General features: G+C 50.5%; 1 protein-coding gene across 1 annotated transcript in view; it reads left to right on the top strand.

Moving 5' to 3' along the window:
- The window catches only part of LOC140355660 (partitioning defective 3 homolog), a 207,577-nt gene that overhangs the window by 82,792 nt on the left and 103,660 nt on the right, over positions 1-21,125 (top strand). Inside the window, exon 17 of the mRNA XM_072440316.1 lies at positions 4,661-5,233. Coding sequence (XP_072296417.1) covers positions 4,661-5,233 — 573 coding nt within the window. The remainder of the gene's footprint in view (positions 1-4,660; positions 5,234-21,125) is intronic.

Here is a 21,125-nt window from a genome sequence, read left to right as displayed (position 1 = left end):
AAATTGGACAGTTTAAACTTCAGCTGTAACAAAACTCTCTAAAGTAGTTTTTAGAGCTGTTTGTGAGGCTCAGTTCAGTGAGACCTGCACCAGCCACTGTCTGTAGTGTTGTCCTCACCCCTGTGTGGCCCCCACCCCTGTGTGGCCCCCACTCCTGTGTGGCCCCCACTCCTGTGTGGCACCCACCCCTGTGTGGCCCCCACCCCTGTGTGGCCCCCACCCCTGTGTGGCCCCCACCCCTGTGTGGCCCCCACTCCTGTGTGGCCCCCCCAGCCCTGTGTGGCCCCCCCAGCCCTGTGTGGCCCCCCCAGCCCTGTATGGCCCCCCCACTCCTTGTGGCCCCCGTCAACATATTAGCTATATTATTAGGGAGTGTCTACAGAGCCGCAGCCGAAACTGCCATGTTGTTTTGTGCCGCGGCTCCTGAAACTGCTGGTCCATTTGACCACGCCGCGGCTCTGCAGCACGGGTCATATTAGCGGCGTGGCTCGTCAGGAGTACGGGCGTAAATCTTTGCAGGTGAAAGTTGCGACGGCCTCTGTCATCGTTATGACCAGCAGAGAATCGTCTGGTCCTGTTGGTGATTCCCTCAGTTTCATTTGTTTTGCTGGACGGCTGTTTTCGGAAGCTAACGTTAGCGTAACGTGGTAATACTGGTCATGTGGTTTCTGAGGTTTGTAGTATTTCTACCAGAACTGACCTGCGCTTCAGATTTAACAAACCACTTTGGTTTGATCGGCTGCACCTGCACAAGACTGCTGCACCTGCACAAGACTGCTGCACCTGCACAAGACTGCTGCACCTGCACAAGACTGCTGCACCTGCACAAGACGTCTGCACCTGCACAAGACGTCTGCACCTGCACAAGACTGCTGCACCTGCACAAGACTGCTGCACCTGCACAAGACGGCTGCACCTGCACAAGACTGCTGCACCTGCACAAGACTGCTGCACCTGCACAAGACGGCTGCACCTGCACAAGACTGCTGCACCTGCACAAGACTGCTGCACCTGCACAAGACGGCTGCACCTGCACAAGACTGCTGCACCTGCACAAGACTGCTGCACCTGCACAAGACTGCTGCACCTGCACAAGACTGCTGCACCTGCACAAGACTGCTGCACCTGCACAAGACGGCTGCACCTGCACAAGACGGCTGCACCTGCACAAGACTGCTGCACCTGCACAAGACTGCTGCACCTGCACAAGACTGCTGCACCTGCACAAGACTGCTGCACCTGCACAAGACGGCTGCACCTGCACAAGACTGCTGCACCTGCACAAGACTGCTGCACCTGCACAAGACTGCTGCACCTGCACAAGACTGCTGCACCTGCACAAGACGGCTGCACCTGCACAAGACGGCTGCACCTGCACAAGACTGCTGCACCTGCACAAGACTGCTGCACCTGCACAAGACTGCTGCACCTGCACAAGACTGCTGCACCTGCACAAGACTGCTGCACCTGCACAAGACGGCTGCACCTGCACAAGACTGCTGCACCTGCACAAGACTGCTGCACCTGCACAAGACTGCTGCACCTGCACAAGACGGCTGCACCTGCACAAGACTGCTGCACCTGCACAAGACTACTGCACCTGCACAAGACTACTGCACAAGACTGCTGCACCTGCACAAGACTACTGCACCTGCACAAGACTGCTGCACCTGCACAAGACTACTGCACCTGCACAAGACTGCTGCACCTGCACAAGACTACTGCACCTGCACAAGACTACTGCACCTGCACAAGACTGCTGCACCTGCACAAGACGGCTGCACCTGCACAAGACTGCTGCACCTGCACAAGACTACTGCACCTGCACAAGACTGCTGCACCTGCACAAGACTGCTGCACCTGCACAAGACTGCTGCACCTGCACAAGACGGCTGCACCTGCACAAGACGGCTGCACCTGCACAAGACTGCTGCACCTGCACAAGACTACTGCACCTGCACAAGACTACTGCACAAGACTGCTGCACCTGCACAAGACAACTGCACCTGCACAAGACTGCTGCACCTGCACAAGACGACTGCACCTGCACAAGACTGCTGCACCTGCACAAGACTACTGCACCTGCACAAGACTACTGCACAAGACTGCTGCACCTGCACAAGACAACTGCACCTGCACAAGACTGCTGCACCTGCACAAGACGACTGGGGAAAAATCGATCTCATGCCGTATGAATCGATATTGCAACATTTTAATGACAATGATCAAAAATCGATTAAATCAATTTTTTTGCCCAGCCCTAGTGACCAACTTGTAAAAGGGAAAATCGTTTCTGTTTTGTTGCAGTCGCACGTGGAGGTCGTGCGGTGCGTTTTCAGTCCTTTGGGATTGGATAAGTTCAATAACGTGATACAAATATTTGACACGGCGATTTAGGAAAGATCGGCGAAATAATTGAAAAATAAAAGATTTAGAAGTTTTTTTTCAGTCGGCGAGTTTCACACCGGGTCGGTCGGGTCACGGCGAACAGCCTGATTTAATATCATATCATAATCATGTCATATCATAATCATGTCATATCATAATCATGTCATATCATAATCATGTCATATCATAATCATGTCTTATCATAATCATGTCTTATCATAATCATGTCATATCATCATCATGTCATATCATAATCATGTCTTATCATAATCATGTCTTATCATAATCATGTCTTATCATAATCATGTCTTATCATAATCATGTCATATCATCATCCTGTCTTATCATAATCATGTCATATCATCATCATGTCATATCATAATCATGTCTTATCATAATCATGTCTTATCATAATCATGTCTTATCATAATCATGTCATATCATAACCATGTCATATCATAATCATGTCATATCATAACCATGTCATATCATAATCATGTCATATCATAACCATGTCATATCATAACCATGTCATATCATCATCATGTCATATCATAATCATGTCTTATCATAATCATGTCTTATCAGAATCATGTCATATCATAATCATGTCTTATCATAATCATGTCATATCATCATCATGTCATATCATAATCATGTCATATCATCATCATGTCATATCATCATCATGTCTTATCATAATCATGTCTTATCATAATCATGTCATATCATCATCATGTCTTATCATAATCATGTCTTATCATAATCATGTCATATCATCATCATGTCATATCATAATCATGTCTTATCATAATCATGTCTTATCATAATCATGTCTTATCATAATCATGTCTTATCATAATCATGTCATATCATCATCCTGTCTTATCATAATCATGTCATATCATCATCATGTCATATCATAATCATGTCTTATCATAATCATGTCTTATCATAATCATGTCTTATCATAACCATGTCATATCATAATCATGTCATATCATAACCATGTCATATCATAATCATGTCATATCATAACCATGTCATATCATAATCATGTCATATCATAACCATGTCATATCATAACCATGTCATATCATCATCATGTCATATCATAATCATGTCTTATCATAATCATGTCTTATCAGAATCATGTCATATCATAATCATGTCTTATCATAATCATGTCATATCATCATCATGTCATATCATAATCATGTCATATCATAATCATGTCATATCATCATCATGTCATATCATAATCATGTCTTATCATAATCATGTCATATCATAATCATGTCATAATAATATCATATCTTGTGAAGGGTGAAATGCTAATGCTGCTGAATGTCTGTCCCGTTCTTTGAGTTCCTCCTCTGGCTCTGATCTCGGAGGAGCCGCCCTTTCTCAAACAAACGCTGATTCCACAAAACTCTGCACAGCTCCTGGGGCCCCCATGCTCTGCACAGCTCCAGGGGCCCCCACGCTCTGCACAGCTCCTGGGGCCCCCACGCTCTGCACAGCTCCTGGGGCCCCCACGCTCTGCACAGCTCCAGGGGCCCCCTGCGTGACCTTCTCTGCGTTCTCCCGTCGAGCTTGTTTCAAGAACAAACTCTAACGCTACATAATCGTGCTTCCGCTGGAGCGACTGATCCACCGTCACCTGCTCACTCGCCGTGCAGAAATACTCCACACTGATTGGCCGAAGCGTCACCACGACGACAGAAGCGTCTAAACTGTGTTAAATCCAGTGAATTAACTTGAAATTGCAGCTCGAAATCTAATATCACGAAGCTCTCGATCTTGAGCAGTAGGGGGCGTGGTCAGGAGAGGGCGTGGTCAGGAGAGGGCGTGGTCAGGAGAGGGCGTGGTCAGGAGGATTGTCCTTTTCTCTCACGTTTCCTCAGCTTCTCTTTGGTTCAGTCCTGAAGTGTCTCAGTCTGAAGGCTCTGGACCCAAAGTGGCCCCTGAGAGGTTCTAGCTCCCAAAGCGTCTGGCTCTTGGGCTCCAGGTGGACTTTAGCTCAGGGGGAGGAGCTCCACAGCACAGCCAGATGATTGGACCAGAGAGAGCGTGTGCTTGGCCGGTGGCGCAGTGGTTCAGGGCGTGGCACACATGTAGTTGCTGCCACCGTGGCGTCAAATTAGGATTTACAAGGAGGAGCCAGACATATCTCATCTCCTGGGATTCACGGTGATGGAGAAACTTGAGCACTTGCCACGCTCATTTTGAATAAAACCTGCTCTAACTCTGTCCTCCGTCTCTCCTCCAGGATCCAGGCGAAGACCCGAGAGCTGCGCGAGCGTCAGGCCAGAGAGAGAGACTACGCCGAGATCCTGGACCTGCCCAGGTCTCCGCACAGGCCGTCCCAGGAGGAGCACCTTTACGCCGGGCTGAACGCTTTGAGCAGCCCCTCTTACGGCCCCATGGAGGATTATCAGCACCACAGTCTCTCGCCCCAGCACCAGAGTCTCTCGCCCCAGCACCACAGTCTCTCGCCCCAGCACCAGTCCCTCTCGCCCCAGCACCAGTCCCTCTCGCCCCAGCACCAGTCCCTCTCGCCCCAGCACCAGTCTCTCTCGCCCCAGCATCAGTCTCTCTCGCCCCAGCACCAGAGTCTCTCGCCCCAGCACCAGAGTCTCTCGCCCCAGCACCAGAGTCTCTCGCCCCAGCACCAGAGTCTCTCGCCCCAGCACCAGAGTCTCTCGCCCCAGCACCAGAGTCTCTCTCCCCAGCACCAGCACCAGCACCAGTCTCTCTCGCCCCAGCACCAGCACCACCTCTCTGACTCTGCCTACACACAAGTGAGCAGGGGCCGTGTGGAAAGACCTCCCTCTGCAGACAGGTAGGACATGAAGACACGAGACATCCACACGAGACACGATGGCGAGAGTTTCTAAAACGTTTTCTTCCGGCTGAATACGTTGTAATACATAGGCCAGGCTCCTTGGTGGCGCTGTTGTTGCTAAATACTGCAGGTGGTTGTTCACAGCGTAACAGCGTCGTCTTTGCTCTCTGGGAACTGGTTTCAAAAAGTCCAGGTGGGAGATCCCGGAAGCGCCCGCGCCGCGTGGATAAGCCCGTTTCAGACAGGAAGTTTAGCGTTGTGTGGGCGGGGCCTGAAGACCTAAACGTCATTTCAAATATGTGGAAGTCGTGTAAATGTTGTGATGATTGACGGCTTTTTGAATTGACCTTTCACCTTTGCAGAATGGAAACATTTGTCACATACGAGACTCAACACAGAAAGTCTAATGGCATTTGTCCTGGTCAGTGCTGGTCACCTGATGGTTCATGGTTCATGTCAGTATGGAAGGGTCCGTTTGACTCCAGTTTGTGGTGGACTTACTCCCCCTGGTTTAGACCTGGTTTAGTCCTGGTTTAGTCCTGGTTTAGTCCTGGTTTCACCTGGAATCACATGAGAAAATGCCCCTCCCCCTCTGACTCTCTCTTTTCTCATTTTTGTCCTTCTTCCCTTTATTATGCCAGTTCTCTTCTCTCTCTTCTGAGGAGGTTGTGTTTGCACATTGTTTGGACCAGAGTGTTAGCATTAGTGTTAGCATAAATGTTAGCAGTAGTGTTAGCATTAGTGTTAGCATAAGTGTTAGCATTAGTGTTAGCATTAGTGTTAGCATAAGTGTTAGCATTAGTGTTATCATTAGTGTTAGCATTAGTGTTAGCATTAGTGTTAGCATTAGTGTTAGCATTAGTGTTAGCATTAGTGTTAGCATAAGTGTTAGCAGTAGTGTTAGCATTAGTGTTAGCATTAGTGTTAGCATTAGTGTTAGCATTAGTGTTAGCATAAGTGTTAGCAGTAGTGTTAGCAGTAGTGTTAGCAGTAGTGTTAGCATAAGTGTTGGCATTAGTGTTAGCATTAGTGTTAGCATAAGTGTTAGCATAAGTGTTAGCATAAGTGTTAGCATAAGTGTTAGCATAAGTGTTAGCATAAGTGTTAGCATAAGCGTTAGCGTTAGTCTTAGCATTAGTCTTAGCAGTAGTGTTAGCAGTAGTGTTAGCAGTAGCGTTAGCGTTAACATCTGGGAGGCTGAGAAAGTGTGATCTGTGATCACTTAAGTCTGTTTTGGGAAAGTGTTTTATTGGCTTCCTGGGGGGGCGGGACACCTGTGGGACTCGTCTTTCTCCTTTAAGGCTGGTGGTGTTTTAGTCCTCTGACCTCTGACCTCAGACAGACCCGGTCTTCAGGTCCAAAATTTACCGTGAACCTTCCAAATCGGACCATAAAAGACCCATTGTGAGGTCATCTATTTCCTCCCCTCTGATTGGTCCATAGCCTCAGGGCGTCGTCATGTGACCTAAAGATGGAATTGAGTCTTGGTCTGAACTGAACTGAGACTCTGCAGGTCTAAACCAGGTCTAAACCAGGTCTAAACCAGGTCTAAACCAGGTCTAAACCAGGTCTAAACCAGGACTAAACCAGGTCTAAACCAGGACTAAACCAGGTCTAAACCAGGACTAAACCAGGTCTAAACCAGGACTAAACCAGGTCTAAACCTGGACTAAACCAGGTCTAAACCAGGTCTAAACCAGGTCTAAACCAGGTCTAAACCAGGACTAAACCAGGTCTAAACCAGGACTAAACCAGGTCTAAACCTGGACTAAATCAGGTCTAAACCAGGTCTAAACCAGGTCTAAACCAGGTCTAAACCAGGACTAAACCAGGTCTAAACCAGGTCTAAACCAGGACTAAACCAGGTCTAAACCAGGACTAAACCAGGTCTAAACCAGGACTAAACCAGGTCTAAACCAGGACTAAACCAGGTCTAAACCTGGACTAAACCAGGTCTAAACCAGGTCTAAACCAGGTCTAAACCAGGTCTAAACCAGGACTAAACCAGGTCTAAACCAGGACTAAACCAGGACTAAACCAGGTCTAAACCTGGACTAAATCAGGTCTAAACCAGGTCTAAACCAGGTCTAAACCAGGACTAAACCAGGACTAAACCAGGACTAAACCAGGTCTAAACCTGGACTAAACCAGGTCTAAACCAGGTCTAAACCAGGTCTAAACCAGGTCTAAACCAGGACTAAACCAGGTCTAAACCAGGACTAAACCAGGTCTAAACCAGGTCTAAACCAGGTCTAAACCTGGACTAAACCAGGTCTAAACCAGGTCTAAACCAGGTCTAAACCAGGTCTTAACCAGGTCTTAACCAGGTCTAAACCAGGTCTAAACCAGGTCTAAACCAGGTCTAAACCAGGTCTAAACCAGGACTAAACCAGGTCTAAACCAGGTCTAAACCAGGACTAAACCAGGTCTAAACCAGGACTAAACCAGGACTAAACCAGGTCTAAACCAGGTCTAAACCAGGACTAAACCAGGTCTAAACCAGGACTAAACCAGGTCTAAACCAGGACTAAACCAGGTCTTAACCAGGTCTAAACCAGGACTAAACCAGGTCTAAACCAGGACTAAACCAGGTCTAAACCAGGACGAAACCAGGACTAAACCAGGTCTAAACCAGGACGAAACCAGGACGAAACCAGGTCTAAACCAGGACTAAACCAGGACTAAACCAGGTCTAAACCAGGTCTAAACCAGGACTAAACCAGGTCTAAACCAGGACTAAACCAGGTCTAAACCAGGTCTAAACCAGGTCTAAACCAGGACTAAACCAGGTCTAAACCAGGACTAAACCAGGTCTAAACCAGGACTAAACCAGGTCTAAACCAGGTCTAAACCAGGTCTAAACCAGGACTAAACCAGGACTAAACCAGGTCTAAACCAGGACTAAACCAGGTCTAAACCAGGTCTAAACCAGGTCTAAACCAGGACTAAACCAGGACTAAACCAGGTCTAAACCAGGTCTAAACCAGGACTAAACCAGGTCTAAACCAGGTCTAAACCAGGTCTAAACCAGGTCTAAACCAGGACTAAACCAGGACTAAACCAGGTCTAAACCAGGTCTAAACCAGGTCTAAACCAGGTCTAAACCAGGACTAAACCAGGTCTAAACCAGGACTAAACCAGGACTAAACCAGGTCTAAACCAGGTCTAAACCAGGACTAAACCAGGTCTAAACCAGGACTAAACCAGGACTAAACCAGGACTAAACCAGGTCTAAACCAGGACTAAACCAGGTCTAAACCAGGTCTAAACCAGGACTAAACCAGGTCTAAACCAGGTCTAAACCAGGACTAAACCAGGTCTAAACCAGGTCTAAACCAGGTCTAAACCAGGTCTAAACCAGGACTAAACCAGGACTAAACCAGGACTAAACCAGGACTAAACCAGGACTAAACCAGGTCTAAACCAGGTCTAAACCAGGACTAAACCAGGTCTAAACCAGGACTAAACCAGGACTAACCAAGACTAAACCAGGTCTAAACCAGGTCTAAACCAGGTCTAAACCAGGTCTAAACCAGGACTAAACCAGGTCTAAACCAGGACTAAACCAGGTCTAAACCAGGACTAAACCAGGACTAAACCAGGACTAAACCAGGACTATACCAGGACTAAACCAGGTCTAAACCAGGACTAAACCAGGACTAAACCAGGTCTAAACCAGGTCTAAACCAGGTCTATACCAGGTCTATACCAGGACTGAACCAGGACTGAACCAGGACTGAACCAGGACTGAACCAGGTCTGAACCAGGTCTGAACCAGGACTAAACCAGGACTAAACCAGGTCTGAACCAGGTCTGAACCAGGACTAAACCAGGACTAAACCAGGACTAAACCAGGTCTAAACCAGGTCTAAACCAGGACTATACCAGGACTAAACCAGGACTAAACCAGGTCTAAACCAGGTCTAAACCAGGACTAAAGCAGGATTAAAGCAGGTCTAAAGCAGGACTAAAGCAGGACTAAAGCAGGACTAAACCAGGTCTATACCAGGACTATACCAGGACTATACCAGGACTATACCAGGACTATACCAGGACTAAACCTGGACTAAACCTGTAGCGCAGTAACGCTTCACATAAATGTAAATTGGGTGTAATTGGTGCCTTTTGTTCTGCAGGTGTTTTGCATTTTAACCGTTATCGACTCGATAACGTTTCGCTCTGGCGCCGCTTCTGTTTCATTGACTCGTATTATTGATCGAGCGGAGCTGAACCAGGATGAAGTGTTCAGATAATGGGCTTTATTTAAAACGCTTAAGGACTTTTAGTGCAGTTCACAAACACAGAGCTTCACCACTTTGAGAACGACCAGTTTCAAATGACAGCAAGTAGAATCCCTCTGTGACGTCATCAGTGTGACGTCATCAGTGTGACGTCATCAGTGTGACGTCATCAGTGTGACGTCATCAGTGTGACGTCATCAGTGTGATGTCATCAGTGTGATGTCATCAGTGTGTGTCGTTTGTGTGGAGTTTTGCTCTTGTTTACAGTCTGGTTGCTATGGTAACTGCTGTGGAATCACCTCTACCTGTGTCATATTTGTGCTCGCGTCCAACCAGGAAGTACAATTATAAACTATAAACTACACAAACGGACACAATGTTTAGTCAAATCTGAAATATGATTGTTTTAGTCGAGGTTTGAGTTTGATGGACAGACACGGGCAGAAGATGCAAACTCCACACAGAATCTGCCCTAGCTCCTCCCCCTGGCGCCGCCGCTCGTGTGAACTCTCATTTAAACGGTTCTGGTTGAACTCGTTTATCGCGACACACGAGTCATCTGCGAGAAGCGGCTCCAGTCTGAGCTCAGGGCAGCGCCACAGTCACACGTTAGCACAAAAGCAGCAGCACACGGGTAGTCATGGAAACGTGCCGACTCTGAGCTAATAATGTGGCAGTTAGAAAAATACAGTTTTGGATATTAATATTTATTTTTTAAATAGCGAGTAAGTTTCACGTTCAAACGACCGTCACAAAGAGAACATCTGGAGACGAGGTTCTTCTGCTCCGTTTGATTTATAACACGTCGACTAAATGAACCACAGACGATTGTTTTTGTCTCCTTCGATCGAGATAAATGATATTATTATTTATGGTGCATCCGTGAGGACGTCACGCGTGTTCAGAGCTCTGGACGAGGCCGTGAGTGATTAGAATCATATTTGTGTCATTTTCCTCCTTCAAAAGAGGATCAGTGCTGCTCGTTTGTCCAGATGAAAGTTCTCGTCCAGAACCTCTGACCGGCTGCTCTGTCCTCTCATTATCCTCCATTAGAGCTACTCAGAATGCGACAGAGAGGTCATCAAACACGCTTCGAACGCGCCTCAAACGCGCCTCAAACACGCCTCAAACATGCTTTAAACACGCCTCAAACACGCCTCAATCACGCTTCGAAAGCGCCTCAAACGCGCCTCAAACACGCCTCAAACACGCTTTAAACACGCCTCAAACACGCCTCAATCACGCCTCAAACACGCTTCAAAAATGCCTCAAACACGCCTCAAACACGCTTCAAACACGCCTCAAACACGCCTCAAACGCGCCTCAAATGCGCTTCAAACGCGCTTCTAACGCGCTTCTAACGCGCCTCAAACGCGCACGCGCTTTAAACGCGCCTCAAACGCGCACGCGCCTCAAACGCGCCTCAAACACGCCTCACACGCTTCAAACACACCTTAAACGCGCTTCAAACACGCCTCAAACGCGCCTCAAACACGCCTCAAACACGCCTCAAACACGCTTCAAACACGCCTCAAACGCGCCTCAAACGCGCCTCAAACGCGCCTCAAACATGCCTCAACCACGTCTCAAACACGCTTCAAACACGCCTCAAACACGCCTCAAACACGCTTCAAACACGCCTCAAACACGCCTCAAACATGCTTCAAACACGCCTCAAACGCGCACGCGCCTCAAACGCGCCTCAAACACGCCTCAAACAGGCTTCGAACACGCCTCAAACATGCTTCAAACACGCCTCAAACACTTCTCAAACACTTCTCAAACACGCCTCAAACACGCTTCAAACGCACCTCAAACGCGCCTCAAACGCGCTTCAAACGCGCCTCAAACGCGCTTCAAACGCGCTTCAAACGCGCCTCAAACGCGCCTCAAACACGCTTTAAACACGCTTTAAACACGCCTCAAACACGCCTCAATCACGCCTCAAACACGCTTCAAAAATGCCTCAAACACGCCTCAAACACGCCTCAAACGCGCTTCAAACGCGCCTCAAACGCGCACGCGCCTCAAACGCGCCTCAAACACGCCTCAAACACGCCTCAAACACGCCTCAAACACGCTTCAAACACACCTCAAACGCGCTTCAAACGCGCCTCAAACGCGCTTCAAACGCGCCTCAAACACGCTTCAAACACGCCTCAAACACGCTTCAAACGCGCCTCAAACGCGCCTCAAACACGCCTCAAACACGCCTCAAACACGCCTCAAACACGCTTCAAACATGCCTCAACCACGTCTCAAACACGCTTCAAACACGCCTCAAACACGCCTCAAACACGCCTCAAACACGCCTCAAACACGCTTCAAACACGCCTCAAACACACCACAAACATGCTTCAAACGCGCTTCAAACGCGCTTCAAACACGCCTCAAACGCGCACGCGCCTCAAACGCGCCTCAAACACGCCTCAAACACGCCTCAAACAGGCTTCGAACACGCCTCAAACACGCTTCAAACACGCCTCAAACACGCCTCAAACACTTCTCAAACACTTCTCAAACACGCCTCAAACACGCTTCAAACGCACCTCAAACGCGCCTCAAACGCGCTTCAAACGCGCCTCAAACGCGCTTCAAACGCGCCTATAACGCGCCTCAAACAACGCGCTCCAAACACGCTTCAAACACGCCTCAAACACGCTTTAAACGCGCCTCAAACAGCGCGCTTCAAACGCGCCTCAAACAACGCGCCTCAAACGCGCTTCAAACACGCCTCGAACACGCTTTAAACGCGCCTCAAACACGCATCAAACACGCCTCAAACAACGCGCCTCAAACACGCTTCAAACGCGCCTCTAACGCGCCTAAAACGCGCCCCAAACGCGCCTCAAACACACCTCAAACACGCCTCAAACGCGCTTCAAACGCGCCTCAAACGCGCCTCAAACGCGTTTCATACACGCCTCAAACACGCTTAAAACACGCCTCAAACACGCTTCAAAAATGCCTCAAACACGCCTCAAACACGCCTCAAACACGCTTCAAACACGCCTCAAACACGCCTCAAACAGGCTTCGAACACGCCTCAAACATGCTTCAAACACGCCTCAAACACGCCTCAAACACTTCTCAAACATTTCTCAAACACGCCTCAAACACGCTTCAAACGCACCTCAAACGCGCCTCAAACGCGCTTCAAACGCGCCTCAAACGCGCCTCAAACGCGCTTCAAACGCGCCTCAAACGCGCCTCAAACAACGCGCTTCAAACACGCTTCAAATGCGCCTCAAACAACGCGCCTCAAACACGCTTCAAACGCGCCCCAAACGCGCTTCAAACACGCTTGAAACGCGTCTCTAACGCGCCTCAAACGCGTTTCAAACACGCCTCAAACACGCTTCAAACACGCCTCAAACACGCCTCAAACACGCCTCAAACACGCCTCAAACGCGCTTCAAACGCGTTTCAAACACGCCTCAAACGCGTTTCAAACACGCCTCAAACACGCTTCAAACACGCCTCAAACACGCCTCAAACACGCTTCAAAAATGCCTCAAACACGCCTCAAACACGCCTCAAACACGCCTCAAACGCGCTTCAAACGCGCCTCAGACGCGCCTCAGACGCGCCTCAAACGCGCCTCAAACGCGCTTCAAACGCGCCTCAAACGCGCTTCAAACGCGCCTCAAACGCGCTCAAACGCGCTTCAAACGCGCCTCTAACGCGCTTTAAACGCGCCTCAAACGCGCACGCGCCTCAAACGCGCACGCGCCTCAAACGCGCCTCAAACACGCCTCAAACACGCTTCAAACACACCTCAAACGCGCCTCAAACGCGCCTCAAACACGCTTCAAACACGCCTCAACCACGTCTCAAACACGCTTCAAACACGCCTCAAACACGCCTCAAACACGCCTCAAACACACCTCAAACGCGCTTCAAACACGCTTCAAACGCGCCTCAAACGCGCCTCAAACGCGCCTCAAACGCGCTTCAAACGCGCTTCAAACGCGCCTCAAACGCGCTTCAAACGCGCTTCAAACGCGCTTCAAACGCGCTTCAAACGCGCCTCTAACGCGCCTCAAACGCGCACGCGCCTCAAACACGCCTCAAACACGCCTCAAACACGCCTCAAACGCGCTTCAAACGCGCCTCAAACACGCCTCAAACACGCCTCAAACACGCTTCAAACACGCCTCAAACACGCTTCAAACGCGCCTCAAACGCGCACGCGCCTCAAACGCGCCTCAAACACGCCTCAAACACGTCTCAAACACGCTTCAAACACGCCTCAACCACGTCTCAAACACGCCTCAAACACGCCTCAAACACGCTTCAAACACGCCTCAAACACACCTCAAACGCGCTTCAAACGCGCTTCAAACGCGCCGCAAACGCGCCTCAAACGCGCCTCAAACAACGCGCTTCAAACACGCTTCAAATGCGCCTCAAACACGCTTTAAACGCGCCTCAAACACGCCTCAAACAACGCGCCTCAAACACGCTTCAAACGCGCCTCTAACGCGCCTCAAACGCGCACGCGCCTCAAACGCGCCTCAAACGCGCCTCAAACACACCTCAAACACGCCTCAAACGCGCTTCAAACGCGCTTCAAACGCGCCTCAAACGCGCCTTAAACGCACTTCAAACGCACTTCAAACGCGCTTCAAACACGCCACAAACGCGCTTCAAACACGCTTTAAACGCGTCCCTAACGCGCCTCAAACACACCTCAAACGCGCTTCAAACGCGCCTCAAACGCGCCTCAAACGCGCTTCAAACACGCCTCAAACACGCTTCAAACACGCCTCAAACACGCCTCAAACACGCTTCAAACGCGCCTCAAACACGCCTCAAACATGCTTAAACACGCTCAAACACGCCTCAAACACGCTTAAAACACGCCTCAAACACTTCTCAAACACGCCTCAAACACGCCACAAACACGCTTCAACCACGCCTCAAACGCGTCTCAAACACGCCTCAAACACGCTTCAAACACTCTTAAAACACTTCTCAAACATGCCTCAAACACGCCTCAAACACGCTTCAACCGCGCCTCAAACGCGCCTCAAACACGCCTCAAACACGCTTCAAACACGCTTAAAACACTTCTCAAACATGCCTCAAACATGCCTCAAACACGCCTCAAACATGCCTCAAACACTTCTCAAACATGCCTCAAACACGCCTCAAACACGCTTCAAACACGCCTCAAACGCGCTTCAAACGCGCTTCAAACACGCCTCAAACACGCTTCAAACGCGCCTCAAACGCGCCTCAAACACACCTCAAACGGGCTTCGAACACGCCTCAAACATGCTTCAAACACGCCTAAACACTTCTCAAACACGCCTCAAACACTTCTCAAACACTTCTCAAACACGTCTCAAACACGCTTCAAACGCACCTCAAACGCGCCTCAAACGCGCTTCAAACGCGCTTCAAACGCGCCGCAAACGCGCCTCAAACGCGCCTCAAACAACGCGCTTCAAACACGCTTCAAACACGCTTCAAATGCGCCTCAAACACGCTTTAAACGCGCCTCAAACACGCATCAAACACGCCTCAAACAACGCGCCTCAAACACGCTTCAAACGCGCCTCTAACGCGCCTAAAACGCACTTCAAACGCGCTTCAAACGCGCCTCAAACACGCTTCAAACGCGCCTCTAACGCGCCTCAAACGCGCTTCAAACGCGCCTATAACGCGCCTCAAACAACGCTCTCCAAACACGCTTCAAACACGCCTCAAACACGCTTTAAACGCGCCTCAAACAGCGCGCTTCAAACGCGCCTCAAACAACGCGCCTCAAACGCGCTTCAAACACGCCTCGAACACGCTTTAAACGCGCTTCAAACACGCCTCAAACACGCCTCAAACACGCTTCAAACGCGCCTCAAACACGCCTCAAACACGCTTTAAACGCGCCTCAAACAGCGCGCTTCAAACGCGCCTCAAACAACGCGCCTCAAACGCGCTTCAAACACGCCTCGAACACGCTTTAAACGCGCCTCAAACACGCTTCAAACGCGCCTCTAACGCACCTCAAACACACCTCAAACACGCCTCAAACGCGCTTCAAACGCGCCTCAAACGCGCCTCAAACGCGCTTCAAACACGCCTCAAACACGCTTTAAACACGCCTCAAACACGCCTCAATCACGCCTCAAACACGCTTCAAAAATGCCTCAAACACGCCTCAAACACGTCTCAAACACGCCTCAAACACGCCTCAAACACGCCTCAAACAGGCTTCGAACACGCCTCAAACATGCTTCAAACACGCCTCAAACACGCCTCAAACACGCCACAAACACGCTTCAAACGCACCTCAAACGCGCCTCAAACGCGCTTCAAACGCGCCTCAAACGCGCTTCAAACGCGCCTCAAACGCGCCTCAAACAATGCGCTTCAAACACGCTTTAAATGCGCCTCAAACAACGCGCCTCAAACACGCTTCAAACGCGCCTCTAACGCGCCTCAAACGCACTTCAAACGCGCCTCAAACACGCTTCAAACGCGCCTCTAACGCGCCTCAAACGCGCTTCAAACGCGCCTATAACGCGCCTCAAACAACGCGCCCCAAACACGCTTCAAACATGCCTCAAACACGCCTCAAACACACCTCAAACGCGCCTCAAACACGCCTCAAACGCGCTTCAAACACGCCTCAAACGCGCTTCAAACGCGCCTCAAACACGCCTCAAACACGCCTCAAACACGCTTCAAACGCGCCTCAAACGCGCACGCGCCTCAAACGCGCCTCAAACACGCCTCAAAACACGCTTCAAACACGCCTCAACCACGTCTCAAACACGCTTCAAACACGCCTCAAACACGCCTCAAACACGCTTCAAACACGCCTCAAACACACCTCAAACACGCTTCAAACGCGCTTCAAACGCGCTTCAAACGCGCTTCAAACACGCCTCAAACGCGCACGCGCCTCAAACACTTCTCAAACACGCCTCAAACGCGCTTCAAACGCGCCTCAAACGCGCTTCAAACGCGCCTCAAACGCCCCTCAAACAACGCGCTTCAAACACGCTTCAAATGCGCCTCAAACAGCGCGCCTCAAACACGCTTCAAACGCGCCTCTAACGCGCCTCAAACGCACTTCAAACGCGCTTCAAACGCGCCTCAAACACGCTTCAAACGCGCCTCTAACGCGCCTCAAACGCGCTTCAAACGCGCCTATAACGCGCTTTAAACGCGCCTCAAACGCGCTTCAAACGCGCCTATAACGCGCTTTAAACGCGCATCAAACAACGCGCTCCAAACACGCTTCAAACACGCCTCAAACACGCTTTAAACGCGCCTCAAACAGCGCGCTTCAAACGCGCCTCAAACAAGGCGCCTCAAACGCGCTTCGAACACGCTTTAAACGCGCCTCAAACACGCATCAAACACGCCTCAAACGCGCCTCAAACGCGCCTATAACGCGCTTTAAACGCGCCTCAAACGCGCTTCAAACGCGCCTCAAACGCGCTTCAAACGCGCCTCAAACGACGCGCTTCAAACACGCTTTAAATGCGCCTCAAACAACGCGCCTCAAACGCACTTCAAACGCGCCTCAAACACGCTTCAAACGCGCCTCTAACGCGCCTCAAACGCGCTTCAAACGCGCCTCAAACACGCTTCAAACGCGCCTCTAACGCGCCTCAAACGCGCTTCAAACGCGCCTATAACGCGCCTCAAACAACGCGCCCCAAACACGCTTCAAACATGCCTCAAACACGCCTCAAACACACCTCAAACGCGCCTCAAACACGCCTCAAACGCGCTTCAAACACGCCTCAAACGCGCTTCAAACGCGCCTCAAACACGCCTCAAACACGCCTCAAACACGCCTCAAACACGCTTCAAACGCGCCTCAAACGCGCACGCGCCTCAAACGCGCCTCAAACACGCCTCAAAACACGCTTCAAACACGCCTCAACCACGTCTCAAACACGCTTCAAACACGCCTCAAACACGCCTCAAACACGCCTCAAACACGCCTCAAACACGCCTCAAACACGCTTCAAACACGCCTCAAACACACCTCAAACGCGCTTCAAACGCGCTTCAAACGCGCCGCAAACGCGCCTCAAACAACGCGCTTCAAACACGCTTCAAACACGCTTCAAATGCGCCTCAAACACGCTTTAAACGCGCCTCAAACACGCCTCAAACAACGCGCCTCAAACACGCTTCAAACGCGCCTCTAACGCGCCTCAAACGCGCACGCGCCTCAAACGCGCCTCAAACGCGCCTCAAACACACCTCAAACACGCCTCAAACGCGCTTCAAACGCGCTTCAAACGCGCCTCAAACGCGCCTCAAACGCACTTCAAACGCACTTCAAACGCGCTTCAAACACGCCACAAACGCGCTTCAAACACGCTTTAAACGCGTCCCTAACGCGCCTCAAACACACCTCAAACGCGCTTCAAACGCGCCTCAAACGCGCCTCAAACGCGCTTCAAACACGCCTCAAACACGCTTCAAACACGCCTCAAACACGCTTCAAACGCGCCTCAAACACGCCTCAAACATGCTTAAACACGCTCAAACACGCCTCAAACACGCTTAAAACACGCCTCAAACACTTCTCAAACACGCCTCAAACACGTCACAAACACGCTTCAACCACGCCTCAAACACGCTTCAAACACTCTTAAAACACTTCTCAAACATGCCTCAAACACGCCTCAAACACGCTTCAACCGCGCCTCAAACGCGCCTCAAACACGCCTCAAACACGCTTCAAACACGCTTAAAACACTTCTCAAACATGCCTCAAACATGCCTCAAACACTTCTCAAACATGCCTCAAACACGCATCAAACACGCTTCAAACACGCCTCAAACGCGCTTCAAACGCGCTTCAAACACGCCTCAAACACGCTTCAAACGCGCCTCAAACGCGCCTCAAACACGCCTCAAACGGGCTTCGAACACGCCTCAAACATGCTTCAAACACGCCTCAAACACTTCTCAAACACGCCTCAAACACTTCTCAAACACTTCTCAAACATGCCTCAAACACGCTTCAAACGCACCTCAAACGCGCCTCAAACGCGCTTCAAACGCGCTTCAAACGCGCCGCAAACGCGCCTCAAACGCGCCTCAAACACGCTTCAAATGCGCCTCAAACACGCTTTAAACGCGCCTCAAACACGCATCAAACACGCCTCAAACAACGCGCCTCAAACACGCTTCAAACGCGCCTCTAACGCGCCTAAAACGCACTTCAAACGCGCTTCAAACGCGCCTCAAACACGCTTCAAACGCGCCTCTAACGCGCCTCAAACGCGCTTCAAACGCGCCTATAACGCGCCTCAAACAACGCTCTCCAAACACGCTTCAAACACGCCTCAAACACGCTTTAAACGCGCCTCAAACAGCGCGCTTCAAACGCGCCTCAAACAACACGCCTCGAACACGCTTTAAACGCGCTTCAAACACGCCTCAAACACGCCTCAAACACGCTTCAAACGCGCCTCAAACACGCCTCAAACACGCTTTAAACGCGCCTCAAACAACGCGCCTCAAACGCGCTTCAAACACGCCTCGAACACGCTTTAAAAGCGCCTCAAACACGCTTCAAACGCGCCTCTAACGCACCTCAAACACACCTCAAACACGCCTCAAACGCGCTTCAAACGCGCCTCAAACGCGCCTCAAACGCGCTTCAAACACGCCTCAAACACGCTTTAAACACGCCTCAAACACGCCTCAATCACGCCTCAAACACGCTTCAAAAATGCCTCAAACACGCCTCAAACACGTCTCAAACACGCCTCAAACACGCTTCAAACACGCCTCAAACACGCCTCAAACAGGCTTCGAACACGCCTCAAACATGCTTCAAACACGCCTCAAACACGCCTCAAACATGCCTCAAACACGCTTCAAACGCACCTCAAACGCGCCTCAAACGCGCTTCAAACACACCTCAAACACGCCTCAAACGCGCTTCAAACGCGCTTCAAACGCGCCTCAAACACGCCTCAAACACACCTCAAACACACCTCAAACGCGCTTCAAACGCGCCTCAAACGCGCTTCAAACACGCCTCAAACACGCTTCAAACACCCCTCAAACACGCCTCAAACACGCTTCAAACGCGCCTCAAACATGCTTAAACACGCTCAAACACGCCTCAAACACGCTTAAAACACGCCTCAAACACTTCTCAAACACGCCTCAAACACGCCACAAACACGCTTCAACCACGCCTCAAACGCGTCTCAAACACGCCTCAAACACGCTTCAAACACTCTTAAAACACTTCTCAAACATGCCTCAAACACGCCTCAAACACGCTTCAACCGCGCCTCAAACGCGCCTCAAACACGCCTCAAACACGCTTCAAACACGCTTAAAACACTTCTCAAACATGCCTCAAACATGCCTCAAACACGCCTCAAACATGCCTCAAACACTTCTCAAACATGCCTCAAACACGCCTCAAACACGCTTCAAACACGCCTCAAACGCGCTTCAAACGCGCTTCAAACACGCCTCAAACACGCTTCAAACGCGCCTCAAACGCGCCTCAAACACGCCTCAAACGGGCTTCGAACACGCCTCAAACATGCTTCAAACACGCCTCAAACAATTCTCAAACACGCCTCAAACACTTCTCAAATACGCCTCAAACACGCTTCAAACGCACCTCAAACGCGCCTCAAACGCGCTTCAAACGCGCTTCAAACGCGCCGCAAACGCGCCTCAAACGCGCCTCAAACGCGCCTCAAACAACGCGCTTCAAACACGCTTCAAACACGCTTCAAATGCGCCTCAAACACGCTTTAAACGCGCCTCAAACACGCATCAAACACGCCTCAAACAACGCGCCTCAAACACGCTTCAAACGCGCCTCTAACGCGCCTAAAACGCACTTCAAACGCGCTTCAAACGCGCCTCAAACACGCTTCAAACGCGCCTCTAACGCGCCTCAAACGCGCTTCAAACGCGCCTATAACGCGCCTCAAACAACGCTCTCCAAACACGCTTCAAACACGCCTCAAACACACCTCAAACGCGCTTCAAACGCGCTTCAAACGCGCCGCAAACGCGCCTCAAACGCGCCTCAAACAACGCGCTTCAAACACGCTTCAAACACGCTTTAAATGCGCCTCAAACAACGCGCCTCAAACACGCTTCAAACGCGCCTCTAACGCGCCTCAAACGCACTTCAAACGCGCCTCAAACACGCTTCAAACGCGCCTCTAACGCGCCTCAAACGCGCTTCAAACGCGCCTATAACGCGCCTCAAACACGCTTCAAACATGCCTCAAACACGCCTCAAACACACCTCAAACGCGCCTCAAACACGCCTCAAACGCGCTTCAAACACGCCTCAAACGCGCTTCAAACGCGCCTCAAACACGCCTCAAACACGCCTCAAACACGCTTCAAACACGCCTCAAACGCGCACGCGCCTCAAACGCGCCTAAAACACGCTTCAAACACGCCTCAACCACGTCTCAAACACGCTTCAAACACGCCTCAAACACGCCTCAAACACGCCTCAAACACGCTTCAAACACGCCTCAAACACACCTCAAACGCGCTTCAAACGCGCTTCAAACGCGCTTCAAACGCGCTTCAAACACGCCTCAAACGCGCACGCGCCTCAAACACTTCTCAAACACGCCTCAAACGCGCTTCAAACGCGCCTCAAACGCGCTTCA

This window comes from Eucyclogobius newberryi, unplaced genomic scaffold, assembly GCF_026437365.1.
Source record: "Eucyclogobius newberryi isolate DKJ021-1_F unplaced genomic scaffold, fEucNew1.0.hap1 SCAF_12, whole genome shotgun sequence".
NCBI lineage: Eukaryota > Metazoa > Chordata > Actinopteri > Gobiiformes > Gobiidae > Eucyclogobius > Eucyclogobius newberryi.
The sequence above is the reverse complement of the archived record's forward strand: the minus strand, read 5'-3'. Positions and strand labels throughout refer to the sequence as shown.